The sequence below is a fragment of the Passer domesticus genome, chromosome 6 (genome assembly GCF_036417665.1).
Source record: "Passer domesticus isolate bPasDom1 chromosome 6, bPasDom1.hap1, whole genome shotgun sequence".
NCBI classification, from domain to species: Eukaryota; Metazoa; Chordata; class Aves; order Passeriformes; family Passeridae; genus Passer; species Passer domesticus.
The window spans coordinates 21,693,920-21,709,499 of NC_087479.1; the positions used below are offsets into that span (position 1 = coordinate 21,693,920).

At 42.7% G+C, this 15,580-nt stretch overlaps 1 protein-coding gene across 8 annotated transcripts in view; it reads right to left on the bottom strand.

The window, feature by feature from the left end:
- NRXN3 (neurexin 3) overlaps positions 1-15,580 on the bottom strand; it is a 962,727-nt gene that overhangs the window by 904,697 nt on the left and 42,450 nt on the right. For 3 of the 8 annotated variants that reach the window (XM_064423706.1, XM_064423713.1, XM_064423714.1), the window contains 2 exons: positions 6,255-6,353; positions 5,103-5,833 (listed from right to left, as the gene is read on the bottom strand). In XM_064423706.1, coding sequence (XP_064279776.1) covers positions 5,103-5,833; positions 6,255-6,292 — 769 coding nt within the window. In that variant the 5' untranslated portion in view covers positions 6,293-6,353. Of the gene's footprint in view, positions 1-5,102; positions 5,834-6,254; positions 6,354-15,580 lie in introns of those variants that run through there. The other 5 variants (XM_064423705.1, XM_064423711.1, XM_064423703.1 and 2 more) reach the window with 2 other exon arrangements.

Below are 15,580 nucleotides of genomic sequence, written 5' to 3' on the forward strand. Positions count from 1 at the left end.
GCAGAAAAGGATTATAGCCCCATAGTCATCTATAATACAAGAGAGGGAAGCTACAAGAATATAGCTGTCAGCATACATTGCAGCCAGACTATTTGAATCAATGGCACTCACCATACAGGGTCCTGCAACCTCCCTGCAGCTCCCCTGCTTTTAAAGCAGAGGAGTCTACAAAACAAATCCAGCTAGCTCTGGGAAGGGTTTGCTTAGTCCACACTTAGGGAGGGGGGTCCTTGCCATCTTCTGTGAAAAATAATGTAGTATCTAAATTTAAATCCTGTGGCTCCTGCACAGTTTTAATATTTATCATTAAGAATAAAAAATGGTGCCTAAACTCCACCTTGAAGTTTCAAAGCATTTTATAAACATTAATACCTGAACACATCATCCTTCTCTGGTTCTCATCTGGCACTGCATTAAAAAAATTGCAACCAGACTGGAAAAAATATTATAATTTTAAATCCAACAAAAGGAACTTAAACCAGGAAGAATGGAGCAAGCAAAAGAAATGGGGGAAACTGAATTGCTGCAAAATGAAGTATGGGCAAAGTTCTTACCAGCTTTCTGCCCAATCACCAGTGCTGTGACATAAGATGTGACATAAAACAGCAAATTTGCCCCTTGCAATATTTACTCCACAAACCTTGGAGATAATCAATTCTAGATTTTTGCACTGATGAGTGAAGATCTGGGTCCATCCAAAGCATGTGCCAGAACTGCCTGCTGTCCTCTAGAACAGCAGAACACAAGACCAAATGGAGGGTCTGCAACTGTTTATTGCTGGTGAATTCAACAACCAATTTATATTCATCTATCAAGGAACATGCAAGTAGAAGCAAATATTATGGTCATGTTCATTTGTTTCTGATTACAAAATGTATGTAAATGTATATGCAAATTAAGCGCAAGCATCAGGCTCATGGCAAAGTGCCGAACTATTCTTTAGTGTTGCGAAGGTTGGGGTGGCTGGCAGGGAGATACAATGACTGCAAGCTAGGCTGGGCAGTGCCTTCAGATACAGCCAAGGCTGGGCTGCTCCGAAGGGGCAGGAAGAGGATAAATCCTGCAGTAACTTGTCACTTTAAACGAAGCTGAGGGGCTATAGAAAAATCTGTTCCCGATGCAGTTAGAAGTGTGATAATTACAGAGCAATGGGCTCCTCTGTCATTCAGCAGGCAGCATCCCCAGGAAATCTTGCTCTGTAATCAAGGGAAGAGCTGCAATCAAGCCCGTATTCAGCCTTCGTTTAGAAACAGCCCCTGCAGGCAACACAAAGGCTTCAGCATGGTGCTTTGTGAAGTTGGTGATCAACGTCTTGGTTCTGCAACTACAAGCAGAGTTAATGCATTTCTAAGCACATCTTCTGTGCACCTTTCCTCAGAAAGTCCAGAAGGAGTCTTGGAAGAAGGGTGAGGGTTTAGGCCAAAATACACTTGTACAAGCAGTGTTGCATTCACACTATCCACATTTGTGAGCTCACTCTTAACACAGCAGTGTCAGAGAAAGAAAATTTCTTGCAGACTGACAGCGTGGTCCTGAATGAGCAGATATGAATAACCTCATCTGGCTTCTACAGCACCTCAGCTTGAAAAATTTGCATGGGGAAGGGTTTTCTTGGGTTTTTTCTCCAGAAAGATGAATGTATCTGTGATGATCAAATTCTACAGGAACCTCATTCTCTTGGCAGCATCCTGATTCCACAGGGACTGATGAGGTTTATGAGAGGGAAAGATGTCTCTGAGTTCAGCTTTCATGCCTAATGCCACCATTGCCCAGAAACATACAAACTAATAGCTACTCAAATCAGCTATCCTTTGTAACCTACAGAGCTGTCAGATTCAGTGAACCAGTTTACTTCAACTGCAATTAAAATAGTCTCACATTTTATTCCACACAGTCAAACTTCCCAAAGTGCACATATTTCCACTCCCACTGTATAAACTCAGACACAGAAACTGTACCTGCTCAGCTACCATGTGTAGGGCATGTGACTGCATGGTGTACACAATCCTACTAACTCTGGGTGCACATGAAGTGCCAACATTTTTTTTGCACATTGGGAGCACATTCTGGACAGCATTCACAGTTTCATCTCAGTATGGAATGGTTGTTCTCTGTTGATATCCATTATAACTGGAACTGCACTTGGAGTTACAGTAGCCTATAATACTGTAAATGGAGCTTCATTCCATCATAGTACAGAAACAGCAGGTTCTTCTCTCTACTTCTTCTATCTCTGGCCACAAAATAAATGAGTTTGCTATGGTTATACCATCTGCAGACATAGGTATCAGTCAATAGCCAAGTAATGGCCTGGACACTGTCAAGAGAACTCATTATTAAAAAGGTACACATTACATTTAGCTGTTCAAACAGAACTGGTTATTGATCGGACCCATCAGTTCCCAGTAAGAGAGACAACTCTGATGATGAAATGAAAATATGCACATAGACTACAGATTAGTAAATACTGTAATGGAGTGAAAGCTCCCTCCCCAAAAAGGCAATTGTTGATATCCGGCTGAGAGACCAATCTTTTTCAAAAGTGAGACTGGGAATAAAATAATCATGTTACTTCTGCATATATCCAGAGGCATGATAAAGATACAAAAGGGAACAGTTCTCACAACAAACATCTCCATCTCTTGGGGGAAAAAAGCAAACAAAGAAAATACAAGTTGTTTAATGGCCAATCAAACCACAAGCAGGAAGAGTCTGTAACCAGTTCTGCCATTCCTTCCACATCCTACTGTTTATCAGTGGAGATTCTGCCACACTTGCAGAATTGACAGACAACATCTTGCGCTTTTCAAAATCAGACAAAAGGTAGCTATACTTAATTTGGTTCCTGGTTTTTTTCTTGCCACTTTTTTTTGTCTGCTTGTTTCCACTTACTAAACAGCCTTTTCTTTTGGTTTTCCCATTCATCTGCACAGACACTGAAACCGTTTTTTTCAATGACAGTATTTAACACACAGAAATCACCACTGCTACAGAGGCAGAAAACAAGGCTGATTATAAAATTCTAACATAAACCAAATATACAGCATTTAGTAAAATATGAGAAAACAAGAAAAACCAAGCAAGGTAGTGACTGTGGAAATCTCTACATTTGATCCACTGGAAAAGTTCTTCACACACCATCTTCTCTGAGAGTGAAAAGACCCCAGCTAACAGTGAGTTAAAAGTGTTTGCTTAAGAAGGCACATTGTGACAAACTTCTTTGCTCACCCTTAACAGCAGGTTGGGCTGGAAACTGATGAATCACTATAGGAAACAAACAGCAACGGTGACTCACGGCTTCAAACAGTAACAATAGCATTGTTATCAGTGGTGTCTACAATAAAAATATCCCTGGATTCATTAGAAGATGTATTTCAGATTGTTCCATCCAGCCAGGAAATGCAGAAAGTCCACCCTCTGAGCCCTGGTTAGAGTTCTTGCAATTGCCCCACAGGTACCTGGAATTCCTGCTCACTTGCAGTACTTTCTCAAGTGGTTCACTGAAAACCATATTCTATTGATGTCTTGAGCAGCTCCCGAGGAGTCTGGATCCATTAGCCCAGCAGTAGACAGAGCCTTACGTCTGTATGTTTCAGGGTCCACATACCTGTGTGGCTCTTGCAATCTTCTGTCACCACAGCATTTAGACCTGAGGTGTGTTTGCTCCATAAGCATAGGAGGATCAGGCTGGTGGCTCAGCTCCTGAACTCCCTGGTCACAACCAGGATTCTGTCCAGCCCCACGTAATTCATGGCTCAACAGTTCTGGCTCATTAATGGTTTGGACTAATCAGGTCGGAGCAAATAGCCAGGAAGAATTCTGTGTTCAACACTTCACAGGTTCACACCTCCTGTCAAAGGCTAATGTACTGAATTATTTGGATATAAAGCCAAATTTTCTATTATTATTAAAATCACCCTAAAATTAATGCACATATGAATGCTATGTTTATTTTCCAAACCTTCCCTTCCTATAAAAACATGTTTGCTTCTCCACCTAAATGCAGACTGCAAATGTGGAGCTGCAGGGCTTTTTACTTAGATAGCAACAGTATATAAGGACTGTTTTCACCACATTTCACATTGTACAGGCTAAGCTCTGGTTAATCTAGTTTCATCACCAAAAGAACTGAACAAATAGTAACTGTGAAAATATATTATTGCAAATATTTCCATTTTGACAAATTTTGAGGTTGGGGTTTTTTCTTCCCTTGAGATTGGACACTTCTTGTCCAGGTTTCATCTTTGTTTCGAGCTCAAACTGTGGTGTTTAAAGCCAAATGTCATAAACAATGTTGTGATGAGATTCTCAAATTCACACAGGGTTTTTCAGTTGACTTAAGTCTCCTGTACATACAAAATCAATTACCATCACAATTGCTGAAAACCCAAGGAAAAATCTGAAATACACTTCATCATGTAGTTTGCATGACTTAAAACTCTCAAACTCAAATTCAAAAAGAGAGTACCAAACAATGAGAAAACATTCAAACCCCTCTTCCCTTTGCAACACTGAGATCAATTTTAAAAAACAATTTCAGCAATTTAATCAAGGATGCTAAAAAAATTAAGATGCCATTCAGTGATTAGTATGCAAGCAATTGAAGGGAAGCATGGGGCTTCCACAGGCTAGCAACTGCTAACATCAAATAAGTATACAATATCCTGTCAATCAGTTATGTTAGTGATATATATATATATTTATATATATACATACATATGGCTCCTGTTTGCTGACATTCACTCAGTTTTCAGGGACTACTGAAAAAAGCCAGTCATTTATTTTGCCAACATTAACCTAAGGTACTTCTTAGTTTTATTTACCACTGTTCTCTACCCTTATTAATAAGTTGCTGCTGATGATGATGAAAATCTCTCCATGTTACAAGTGCAGCATCCTTTCAGAAAGACACTTTGTTGCAGTTGCTCATGCTCTTTATCTACTCCCATTTAATGACTTCTATTTGGAAAAAGAATGGTGGAACTTGAATTCCTTTGACAACCATCAGCAGGAATAAGAACTCTGTCATAGCCCTGTTAAACAACAAATTAACTCTTTGGATTGTGTAAAGGTCAATGAGAAGCAGGGAAGTATTCTCTTACCTTCAGAACACAGCTTGCCAGCATATCCAGTGGCTGAGCAGTCACAGTGTGGCTCACCATCCAGAAGGAAGCAAGTGCCACCATTTTCACAGGGGTTTTCTGAGCAAAGTCCTTCCATTTCCAGTCGGACCCCTTGACTGCCCAGGAGCTGCGGCTCAGAATTGCCATATTTAAGATCCAGGATAAATCCTTGAAATGGAGGCTCACTCAGAACACCATCAAGAGTCAAGGCAGCAGGACGAATGTCCAGAGGGACCCCACCAATGAAAAGGTCACTGACAATATTCATATGCTGGCGCTGCGGACGCACCTCGCCCGGCTTGGCCTCCCCGTCCAGCACGAGCACGGTCCGAAGGTGATTGCGGCTGACCATCAGGAAGTGCCAGCTGCTGTCGTTCACCTGCTTGTCTGTGGTGACTGTCGTCTCCGCACAGTCCACACTGAACTGCAGCTGGATGCGCCCATCAACCAGGGACACACAGAGGAAGTCACAGACACCACCATCATCAAAATAGAGAAGCAGCCCAGCAGAGACATTGGTCTTGAACTGGAAGCTGAGTTCGCTCCTTGTGCTGGCATCCCAGCGGAGGTAGCGGGCCCACTGGTTGGGGATGCCCATGAACTCCAGACCCAAACAGAGACCCAGCAAGGAGCCCAGAAGCAAACTCACCTTCAAGGTGAAGTAGATAGAATGCAGAGTGAAGCCCATTGTTTCAAGAATCTGCTCTTCCCTAGGAGAAAAAAAGAAGCCACACTACTGGAAGGAGAACCCCAGCAGTCAACACCAAATGTTAAATCCAAAAGGAAGAGAAGAAGAGCAGAGAGAGTGACAGAGAACAGGTGAGTAAGTGGAAAGTGAGCAAGGGGAAGTGTCTCCTCCCAAGGAAAGATCTCAATTATCCTTAGGAACCAGAGGCTTTTATCTCAGAAGTACAGGATACATGAAGTGACTTCTCCAGATGGTGTACTTCTCTGAAGGGTAAAATAACCTACAGTGATTTGTTTTAGTAGAACACAAAGGTGACACTGGTGTTCCAGGAGGAAGGAAAGGGAGAGCCAAAGCCCAAGCCTAAAATTCTTGTTTTCTAGAAGTGATGACAATATTGACGGAGATGGCAGTGAGATAGAAGAGAGAGTGAATTCATAACGCACGTGAACTTCAAGAGGGCAAAAATAAAGTCAATCTTCATGATGCACTGGTGGATACCCAGCCCATAATTCACTGCTTGGCACTCACGGAGCTTGCAGGACCTGTGGGGTCAAGCCAAAAAAAGAAAGGGAAAAGTTAATCTTACTGCTCACCATATCTTTACTAGAAAGCTTACTAATATCTTGTTCAATAACTTATTTATTTTTTTTGGTACTCTGGACACTTCTGCATGCTTGCAATTGGCTGTACAGGTCTCAAAAGCAGCAAGGATATCTTCATCCACAAAACTAAGGGGCCAAAATAGAGAACTCACCAAGTCATCTGTACACATAACAACAATGAGCAATATAAAAATACACCAAATTATTTAACTCCCTTGATGGATGCAACTTCATTGACTTTACTGGGAAATGATGCTGGAGCTTTCCCAATAACAATTGTCTCTCCATGAAAATGCTTAGGGCAAAGACCAGAGTTCCTTAGAGTTTAAAAGCTGGTAAGGGCAAGAGACACCACTATCCAAACTTCCTATTCCATTGCTTACATTATGCTTCCTAGCGCACCAAGGAAGGATTAGAGAATACAGCCTTGCTGTCAGCCTGTCACACAATAGCTGCTTTTACTTTACATGTCTTGCATACTTCAGAGACTCTACCATGGACCTCTGCAACCTGGAAACATGTGTTATACAAATTATTTATAGCAACCTGCAGCTTAGATGATAGCAAACTTGTAGCTTAGATGATAAGAACTGTCAAAGCTCTTAACCACTTACCCTGGTCTAGTGGTTTGGCAAAAACGCCAAATTCACCCCTAATTAAGAGCAAAGAATTCCACTGCCTTCAATGAGTTACTTCTGTTAACACCAGGATTTAAGTCACTTCTGCATACTTGCATGTGGGTGACTGTATGCCTGGTGTAGGAGGATGTTTTAAGTGACAAGTAAAGGCAGCACAAAGCTAGGCTCATTCTTTGAAAATTCTACCCAAGAAGAAAGTCTTCTATTAACACAGGTGTTTGCTCACAAAGATGGGCTGGACACAAGAACAGCTCTGGGAATGCCTAACATTAGCATTGATACAAAGCAGGAAAGGAGATGATGAGAATCAAGGCCTTCAGCCTCACAGAAGCCAGCATGAACACAGCTTCCACAAACTGGAACACAAATATTGTCAGGCAGTATTTGCTTGGGAAAAGTGTTTTGTGCTGTGAACCATGAGAGTTGCTCACAGCAGATGCCTTGCAACCCCATCATCCATCTTGCTGTGAAGGAGAAGGCACACAGACACTGCACAAGTGGGCAGTGCTGGAAAGTTTCTGTTTGGTAGGGATAGAGGTTGAGCTGGAGGAGAATCACTACGAAACAGAGGGGAGAGTTCACACAGTCACATGCTCACCTGCCTCAGGGACCTGCAGAAGCCATAAGTCTCCAGAGCTGTCAGCCTGACAAATTTAGCCAGCACAAAAAACAAGTCACTTAGAAAACAAAAGGGATCAATTAAAAGAAAACCCGCAAGCTGGAGAGAAATGTGAGCTTTCAGTACCCAGTGGAAACCAGGCCTGTTCCCTGCAGCTGCCTGAGTAAAGCATGTTAGCTAAACTGCTATAAACACAAATAAAATCAAGTCAAAACCAGAGGGAAGATAATTCCTTTTAATTGTTAACAGCTTGGCTGAGGAAAATAGAAGGTGGGAAAAGGAGGTGTTAGGAGAGGTGTAAAATGAACAAAGAATTAAACACAGAATCCAATTCCTCATTTCATTTGTCTTCCCAATAATCACAATTGGGATTAGGATTGTTCACGAAGTTTTGTTGGCTAAGTTAAATTCAGTTCACGGGGGTTCTGGGGGTTCTGAAAAATGGATTGGGGAAAAAAAAATATGTGGTTCTTGTCCATTTACCTTTCTTCTCTATGCTCTCTAGAGGATCCACTAAAATAGCCCACGATTTATGGAGAAGAATAGAGTGAGAGAAAGGTAAGAGAGAAAGTGATGACCCAAGCCTGGAATTACTGATGAGATGGAAATAGGAACATCATAATGTGTGTAAATTAGCCAGTGATGTGCTTCCAGCAGCTCGCAGCTTCCTGGGCCATTTACTACCACCATGGCAAAATTCACTACTCCATCAGACAGCTCTGTGCTCAGCCTGAGCTGAGAAGGGCAACAAGCCCAGCATGGCAGCAACCATCCACAGAGATCCCAATGCAGCAGGGCTCATATCCCACCTTTAAATTCTCCTGGGCAGGGTAGATTGCACCATCTACATCAAAAGCATCCCTCAGTCTTATACTCTTCTTTTCCTGTTTTAGAAGACCAACACTTTGATAAGCAGTGAAAGATGCTGTAAATCACAGCAGCAGGTGTGAACACTGTAGATAACCACAGATGAGATACCTATGTCCACACACAGTTCAAACTCCTGTCTGAAAACCTATCTCTCCCAATCCCAGGATGCTGAAATTCTGTTTTACACAAACAAATCCCAGCCTCCATGGATCACTTCAATCCTTGGGATATTTCAAAGGTACAATAATGGGAGTAGGCTACCTCTGGGGTGCAAATTTCTGTAATGATACCAGTTCATTAGGGCAGGACAAAAGGCATAGCCAACAAGGGAAACCAGACAGAAATGTTTAAACAAGAATAGCAGTCTTGACTGAGGGAATCCAAGGCAATTCTTTCTGTTTTGATCGAGAGAACCAAGGTAATCCCTTTCTAGCTGTTTTGAAAGAAGACAGTGCCAGCTCTGTCTCAGAAGAGGAAAACAATGCAAAAAAACATGAAACATAGGTGTCATTGCTGGGTGCTTCATTGCCCTTTAGACACTGCAGCTCAGATTTTGGGAAGGCTGCCCACACCCAGCCACTAGCAGGCTAGGGCCATCTGTGACTCCCCCAGAGCTCTGTCAGTGCACGTCAGTCCTGACTCATGGTGCTTCCCATTACTCCAGTTTCATGTCTCACACAGTTAAGTCTGTGAGAACAAATCCTACCACAGCAGCAGGGTCTTCAAGAAGAGCTCAGAAGACCCAGTACCCTTTATACCAGGAGGCAGGATCTGAATTCCAGCCTTGAGAGAGTAAATCCTGACACACCAATTCTGTGCCTCACCCATTCCCACAGTGATTCTCCAAGACATGCTGAGAATGAATAATTTTCTGCTCTTGCCATTTTATTTTTAGCATAAATACTACCCTAGCAGCCTCATACAGCATACTGCTACCATAGCAATACATCACAGCTTGGGACAAAAGCTACAGAATCCTGGAGTATTGTCTTACATATTCTCGATCTCTGAGAAATCTCATTGTCATGGCATGACCACATCTTGCATAAAAAAGGACTTCATGATGGACGGCAGCAAGCAAGTTCTCTCCACTGCACTTCCAACAGCTTGTGCCGCCTCCCTGGCCCACCTGAGAGCTGCAATGACAAGGAACCTGCACACTGAGCAGACAGCTCAGCATCTCACACACGCCAAGCCCAGAGCAGAAAACACCCCCACCTGCAGTACTGAAATGTCCCACTCACAGGGCCCACAGAGCTGCACGAGTTCCCCGGCCAGGGAGGGAGGCAGCCCCACCGCAGCGCCAAAGGAAGGCGAGTGCCGCCTGACCAGCACACACCTTCCCAAACTCGACAGCAGTGTGTTAATGCCAGGTCACAGCCATCTGCTCAGCAGCCCACGGAGGGGGTCTAGCCCTTGCTTTGAAGTGGCTCTCAACCACTTATCAGCTGTATGCGGAGAGTGAGTGACATTATCTAATTGCCAACTAATTTCCATAATTACTGACTGGCACACTCTCTATGCCGGGTTAATATCTTTGCAAATGTCTTGAAACGCACCTGCTTAGGAAAGGGGGTGAGAAGCTGCTGCTTTGCAGCTTATTTACCCAATTGTACAGAAAGGTTGCAGGGTTTGTCACTCCCTGTCCTCCCTCCTCCACTACCTTCCTCTCTGGCTGCTAATTGCCTGGGGATGGACTTACTTGTATTTGAAAGTGTAATTTTCAGCAGAAAAAAGAACAGAGATTAATTCAAAGACAGGCTGGCTTCCCTTGCAAACCCCTGCCTCAGCAGCCCAGTGCAAGCCTGTGTAAGTCCTGTTATTCCACTTCAGGATTCTGGACAAAATCCCACTGACACACTGATGGGAAAAGTTTACAGTCCACCAGTCTGACATTCTCTTCCACAACCAGAACTATTCACTATGCCACAGTTTGTCCAGAAGGAAAAATATACATTGGTCACCTAAAATCCATGTATTTAATACCCCATGTGAACTCACTTTTGTCCTTACCTTCACTCTAAAACAAGGAAAATCCAATTGTTTTCTTTATTCCCCAAGCCCTAATGAAGCAGCGGAGTTTCAGGAAGGAGTAAACAGGATCCTAATTTGGCTCTGCATCCACGTGTCTTCCCTCAATTGGCACAAAGCACAGCAATCAAATCATTACAGCTCTATGACATATGCTGCTCAAAATGATACAGTAAACTTTACCCTCAATAACTGATATTAAAAGTCCAGTATACTAGCAGAGAGAAATGGGGAATTCATAGTATTTATTCACTCATCTAGTTCGGAACAACAGGCTCCTTTTGGTTAATGCTTTGAAATCTTTCTGCCTGATCTATCCCCAGCTGAACTGTGGCAAAAGACAAAGGGTCAAAGCATTTAAAAAAATAACCCTTCCAATAAAAAATGCAGATGTGAAAACTGTGAGTTGCTACAATGGAACACAGAAATCCTCCCATCACACAACATCCTCAGCAAGGATGCATGCAGGGATGTTTACAGTGAACGGAGAGGGGACATGGAGGGTTTGAAATTCATGAGACTAGAGAAAACTGCAGGGGCTAATTTAGTTTTTAATTCCTCTAGCAGCATTTGCATCCCAGTAATAAATCTGGACACTGCCTCATACCCTTGCTGGGATGGAGAGGACTCTGGGGTGGTGCCAGGGAAGCTGAGCTGAAAGAACTAGGATGAAGATAGAGACAGAGAACGTCTATCTTCTTTCAATTCCATGATTCTTTTACCAAGGGAGATTTCAGTGGCACTATACAGCTCAGACGGGTCAAAGGTAAGGCAAGATGGGCTCTGCTCAGTGAAGAGGCTGGAAGTGAGGTCAAAAACAGGGCTTTTGCTTTGCAAAGAGCTGAACACACCTAGGTTCTGCTGAACTTGGCAGAACTTCATGGGATGCAGCATTTACATGACTGGCTGGCGGGGTGTAAGGAGAGAAGCAGTGATGTTTCAGGCTTTATCTTGGATGGAGAGATATGTGCATATGAAAACCAGCATCTTAAAATTAGGAACTGAGGGTGACATGGAGCACCTGTTGACCTCTTCTGCATGGTTTTCAGGGATATAGTACTGATGCCAGTCTCTTACAGCACTGTGAAACCACACATGCCTTTGCCCTACTCCAAGCCCAAGTAGAAGACTTAATTCTTCCATGTTCTTTGGAACTTTGCACTACTGATATACTTTGCAAGCTTAACTTTTTCCATTCTTGAAAACTGATATTGAGTTACTTAATTCTTACCTAAACTCAGCATTGAGCTCCCCAGGAGACAGCTGCAAATAAACTGTATCAAGCAAAAAGCAAGAAAATGGGGTATGGAGTTGCAATTCAAGAGTGTCCTCTTGAAGTAAGAAAAAAGTAGACTATAAAGCTAAATTAGTTTGTCTTTGCTTTGCTGTAGTGGATGAGTATATACACATGCATTCACCATCAATGGTAACCTGTAGGCAGGTGGCTGGTTGGTTTCCTGATACCTGGGCATGTGATTTGCAGTCAGTTTAAGCCCACTGCCCTTCTCATTCCTAGTGCTTCCCTGGGGAAGGCAAGAATGACTGCTTATGGCCAACCTTGGAACTCACCTCCAGAAACACTGTGTAATACCCAAACTAGGCACCTATGCATGGGAGAGCTGAACTCACCTGCACTAGCAAGTCATACTGTTGAAATGCCACCAGGAACCTCAGAAGGGATGTGAGCAAACCAGTAAAGTGTTTAGTTCAATAAAGAGCATGAGACCATGGCAGCACAGCCGCACTCCATACTTATCAGGCTGGAAAGTCATCCGACTGCTGAAAGAGTTACCATTTTATCATAACTACCCCTCATGTTTTTACCTCCTGGGCCTATTTAAACAAACTTAACTCAGAACCAGAGCTCTACAAACTATCCTGGAAAAATAAGGGTTAAAAAAGCCTCAAGGGACATTGTGACTCCCTTCTTAAACACTCTCACCGCCCCACAGAGGAGGCCATCTAGTCCATGAGAGTGACCTTTAACTAGCCTACCTAGCCCGGGCTCAGCATGAATGCAATTTACAGACCATTTCAGCTCTCCAGCTTTCTTAACACAAAGAAGAAAAATCAAAACCCAAGCACAATGGAAAAGAAAGAAAGAGAGAGGGAAAATAACCCTGCAGAGCAATCATGTCTGGGGCTGCTCTGATGGCTTTCTGTTCCCTTCCAGGACACAGAAATGACTCCCAGTGTGTTAATTACCCCCATTACCACAAACTCTCCACTAACAAGGAGCAGCTAAAAGGAAGCGTTGGCAGCAGCTGAGCAGTTATTGCTCTGTACTGCCACGAAGGAGAAACCAGACTCCCCCATCTCAGAGCTGGTACTAACCAGGAGAGCGATTTCTGCAAAACTCAACAGTCTTTATTGTAATTCCCATGGCAGCTGCACTGGGAACACTGGCCTTACCTCAATTCCACCATCGTTAAAAGAGAACAAAGAATACCTGCTTTTCTAAAGACTCTGAAGTTCAACAGTTGTAGAGCTCCAAATCAGTATCATTTATTTCACTCCTTCTGTAGATGGTCTGTCTCCATCCCCCACGTCCTCTCCTTTCTGTCATCAAAAAGCTTGGACAGATCTGTAGTATTGTTTATTCTACCAGATCCTAATACACCTAATGCAGTCAGTAACCATACACAGCTCAGCAGGGAAAGTTAGTGGGGAATTTGGTAGTATCACAGTGCTGGCATTATTGATAAAGGCAATACTTCTTCCAGAAGTGTACAGTATTGCCATTTTGTTTTAATACATGCATACATAGTATTTCCATTTTCTTTTAATCAAGTCTTTTGAAAATGTGCTTATCGTTACCAAAAACCAAAGTTTGAGCACATCACTAATGCCTGAAAATAAGGCTGCTTCCAAGATTTTCCTAAGACTAACAGTGCAGAACGGGCTTACTTTCCCCTCCAAATTTATTTGATACTCCAGACACAGACCAGCACTAGACAGTCCTCAAAGGGGACACACAACTGGAGTGGGGGGGGGGACTCCTGACATCAAAGCAACAGGAAAAAAGTCACTGATCCACTGCTTTCTCAGTTACCTGATTTTAGAAAAAGATACAAAGCACAAAATCAACAACCAAATACAACAAATGGCCAGCATACTAAGTAACCCTACTAATACCTTGCTCTTTCTAGCTGTCTGTCTAACCACCTGCCTTTCCTTTGCATATGTATTTTAAGTTCTTCAGCAGCAAGAATATTTTCTGTTCTGTCTGACAGAGTCTAGCACAACATAGTCAAGAGCAGAGTTATGAAGCACTACACATGTACACATTAATAACTGTGATTTTATGTACTTGAACTAGCACTAAAATGCCTTTATATTCCAGCTGATGTATAACACTTTCTTAAAAATAAAAAAGGAAAAAGAAAAGCTTAAAAGGACTATCAGAATGACTATAATAAGAACAAAATTTTAGCTCACTTTTGTTTTACTTACAGATCATAGTCAATTCACACTTTATTTAACATATTTTATACTCCTGGACCTATTTTCAGTAGGTCAGAGCAGTCTACATGTTTTTAAATGTTGTGACAGTATATTGTAAAGGCAGAAGCAATCAAATTTGTTACTGTACTAAAAACATAGCATGTATAGAGGGGGACACTGAACCTGGCCAGATTTTCCTGTCATTAGTATGGCCAGTAATTAATTTAGATCATTCTCTTAGTCTGCTGGCTCACAGAAAAATAAGCACCATCCACTTTAAAAGGAAATAAAGAGCTCATGGACATCTTGACATCTACAGGATTTTCCCATTATGTAACATGTTATCACTCTCTAATAAGCGAACTCAGTTCTCTGAAGTTTTATTGCAACTTAGGAATCCCATGCAAAAAAATCTATACTCAGCTTCCCACAAAGCAAACACAAATACCTAAAGGTAGCAAACAGATGTGAGAAGCTGTCCAGAGTGCAGGCAATGCCCTCAGTTCCTAAGCTCTTCAAACAGCTGAGGTTCCATTTACAATGGAAATGCCTTTCAGGGAGCCCAGTGAAACACTGGAACTGAAGAGTGGGTGACCTGTATGCACCCAGCTCTCACACTGCTTGATGCTGACCAACACAGGGAGCTGGCACTGACACCCTGCTAAGCGCTCTACGAGTCTCAGCCACTGTGAGACAGCGTCTCTCCTTTCTGAACCACACTCCTCTCCTACCACTAGCTCCAGAAACATGTTGCTTTTCGTGGGTGTACACACAACAGCAGGCTGGGAATCCCCTGCCATGGGAAATCTATGCATTCTTCCAGCTATCTGTTGTTTTCATCCTCTAATACACAAATTCCTGCCAAAATTCATTCCACCCCATCCCTCTCCTCACTTCCACCTCAAGGTAATTGGGTGAACATGATGAGAAGCTATGCATAGATAGGTTTCTCAATTCTAACATGCTAGGGAAATGGAAGTGGAAATCTTTGCCAAGACAGACTAGTTACAAAAATCTTTAAGTGTCACTATCTTGGCTGGAAAAGGGTAACACTTCAAATGGCTGAGGATATTGAAAACTTTCCAGATCATCAAGGAAATTACTTGTAGTTTCGCATGATAGGGGTCAGTTTCTAAACTGACCAGCACTTATGGGACAGGTAAGAAATACACTAAACACACTCTACTTCCAAGGAGTCATTTCAGCCTAGTCTGTGCCTGCAGCACTACATGGTGATCTGTCAGTGTGCACCAAGCATCCTCCACCCAACCCAGACTGCCTGCAGGCAAGGCTGGAATAACAAACCTGTCACTCTGCCACAGCAGTGGCCTCACAGCTAAGGACTAAAACAGCATAGTAAAGGCTACCTAGGCTCCAGAGCCCCAGGGATCCTCAAAGCAGAAATACAATGCTTTTGGCACAGTGTGTTTTGAAAGGAAGGCTGTTGAACAGGTAATCTTAGGCTTAGGAGTCCTATGGGTCCAGATAGTGGGACAAGTCACACACAGAACAGGGTTCTCATTTTTGTTTTTTAATTCATTTATACCTTCCTTAACTTCAATTCT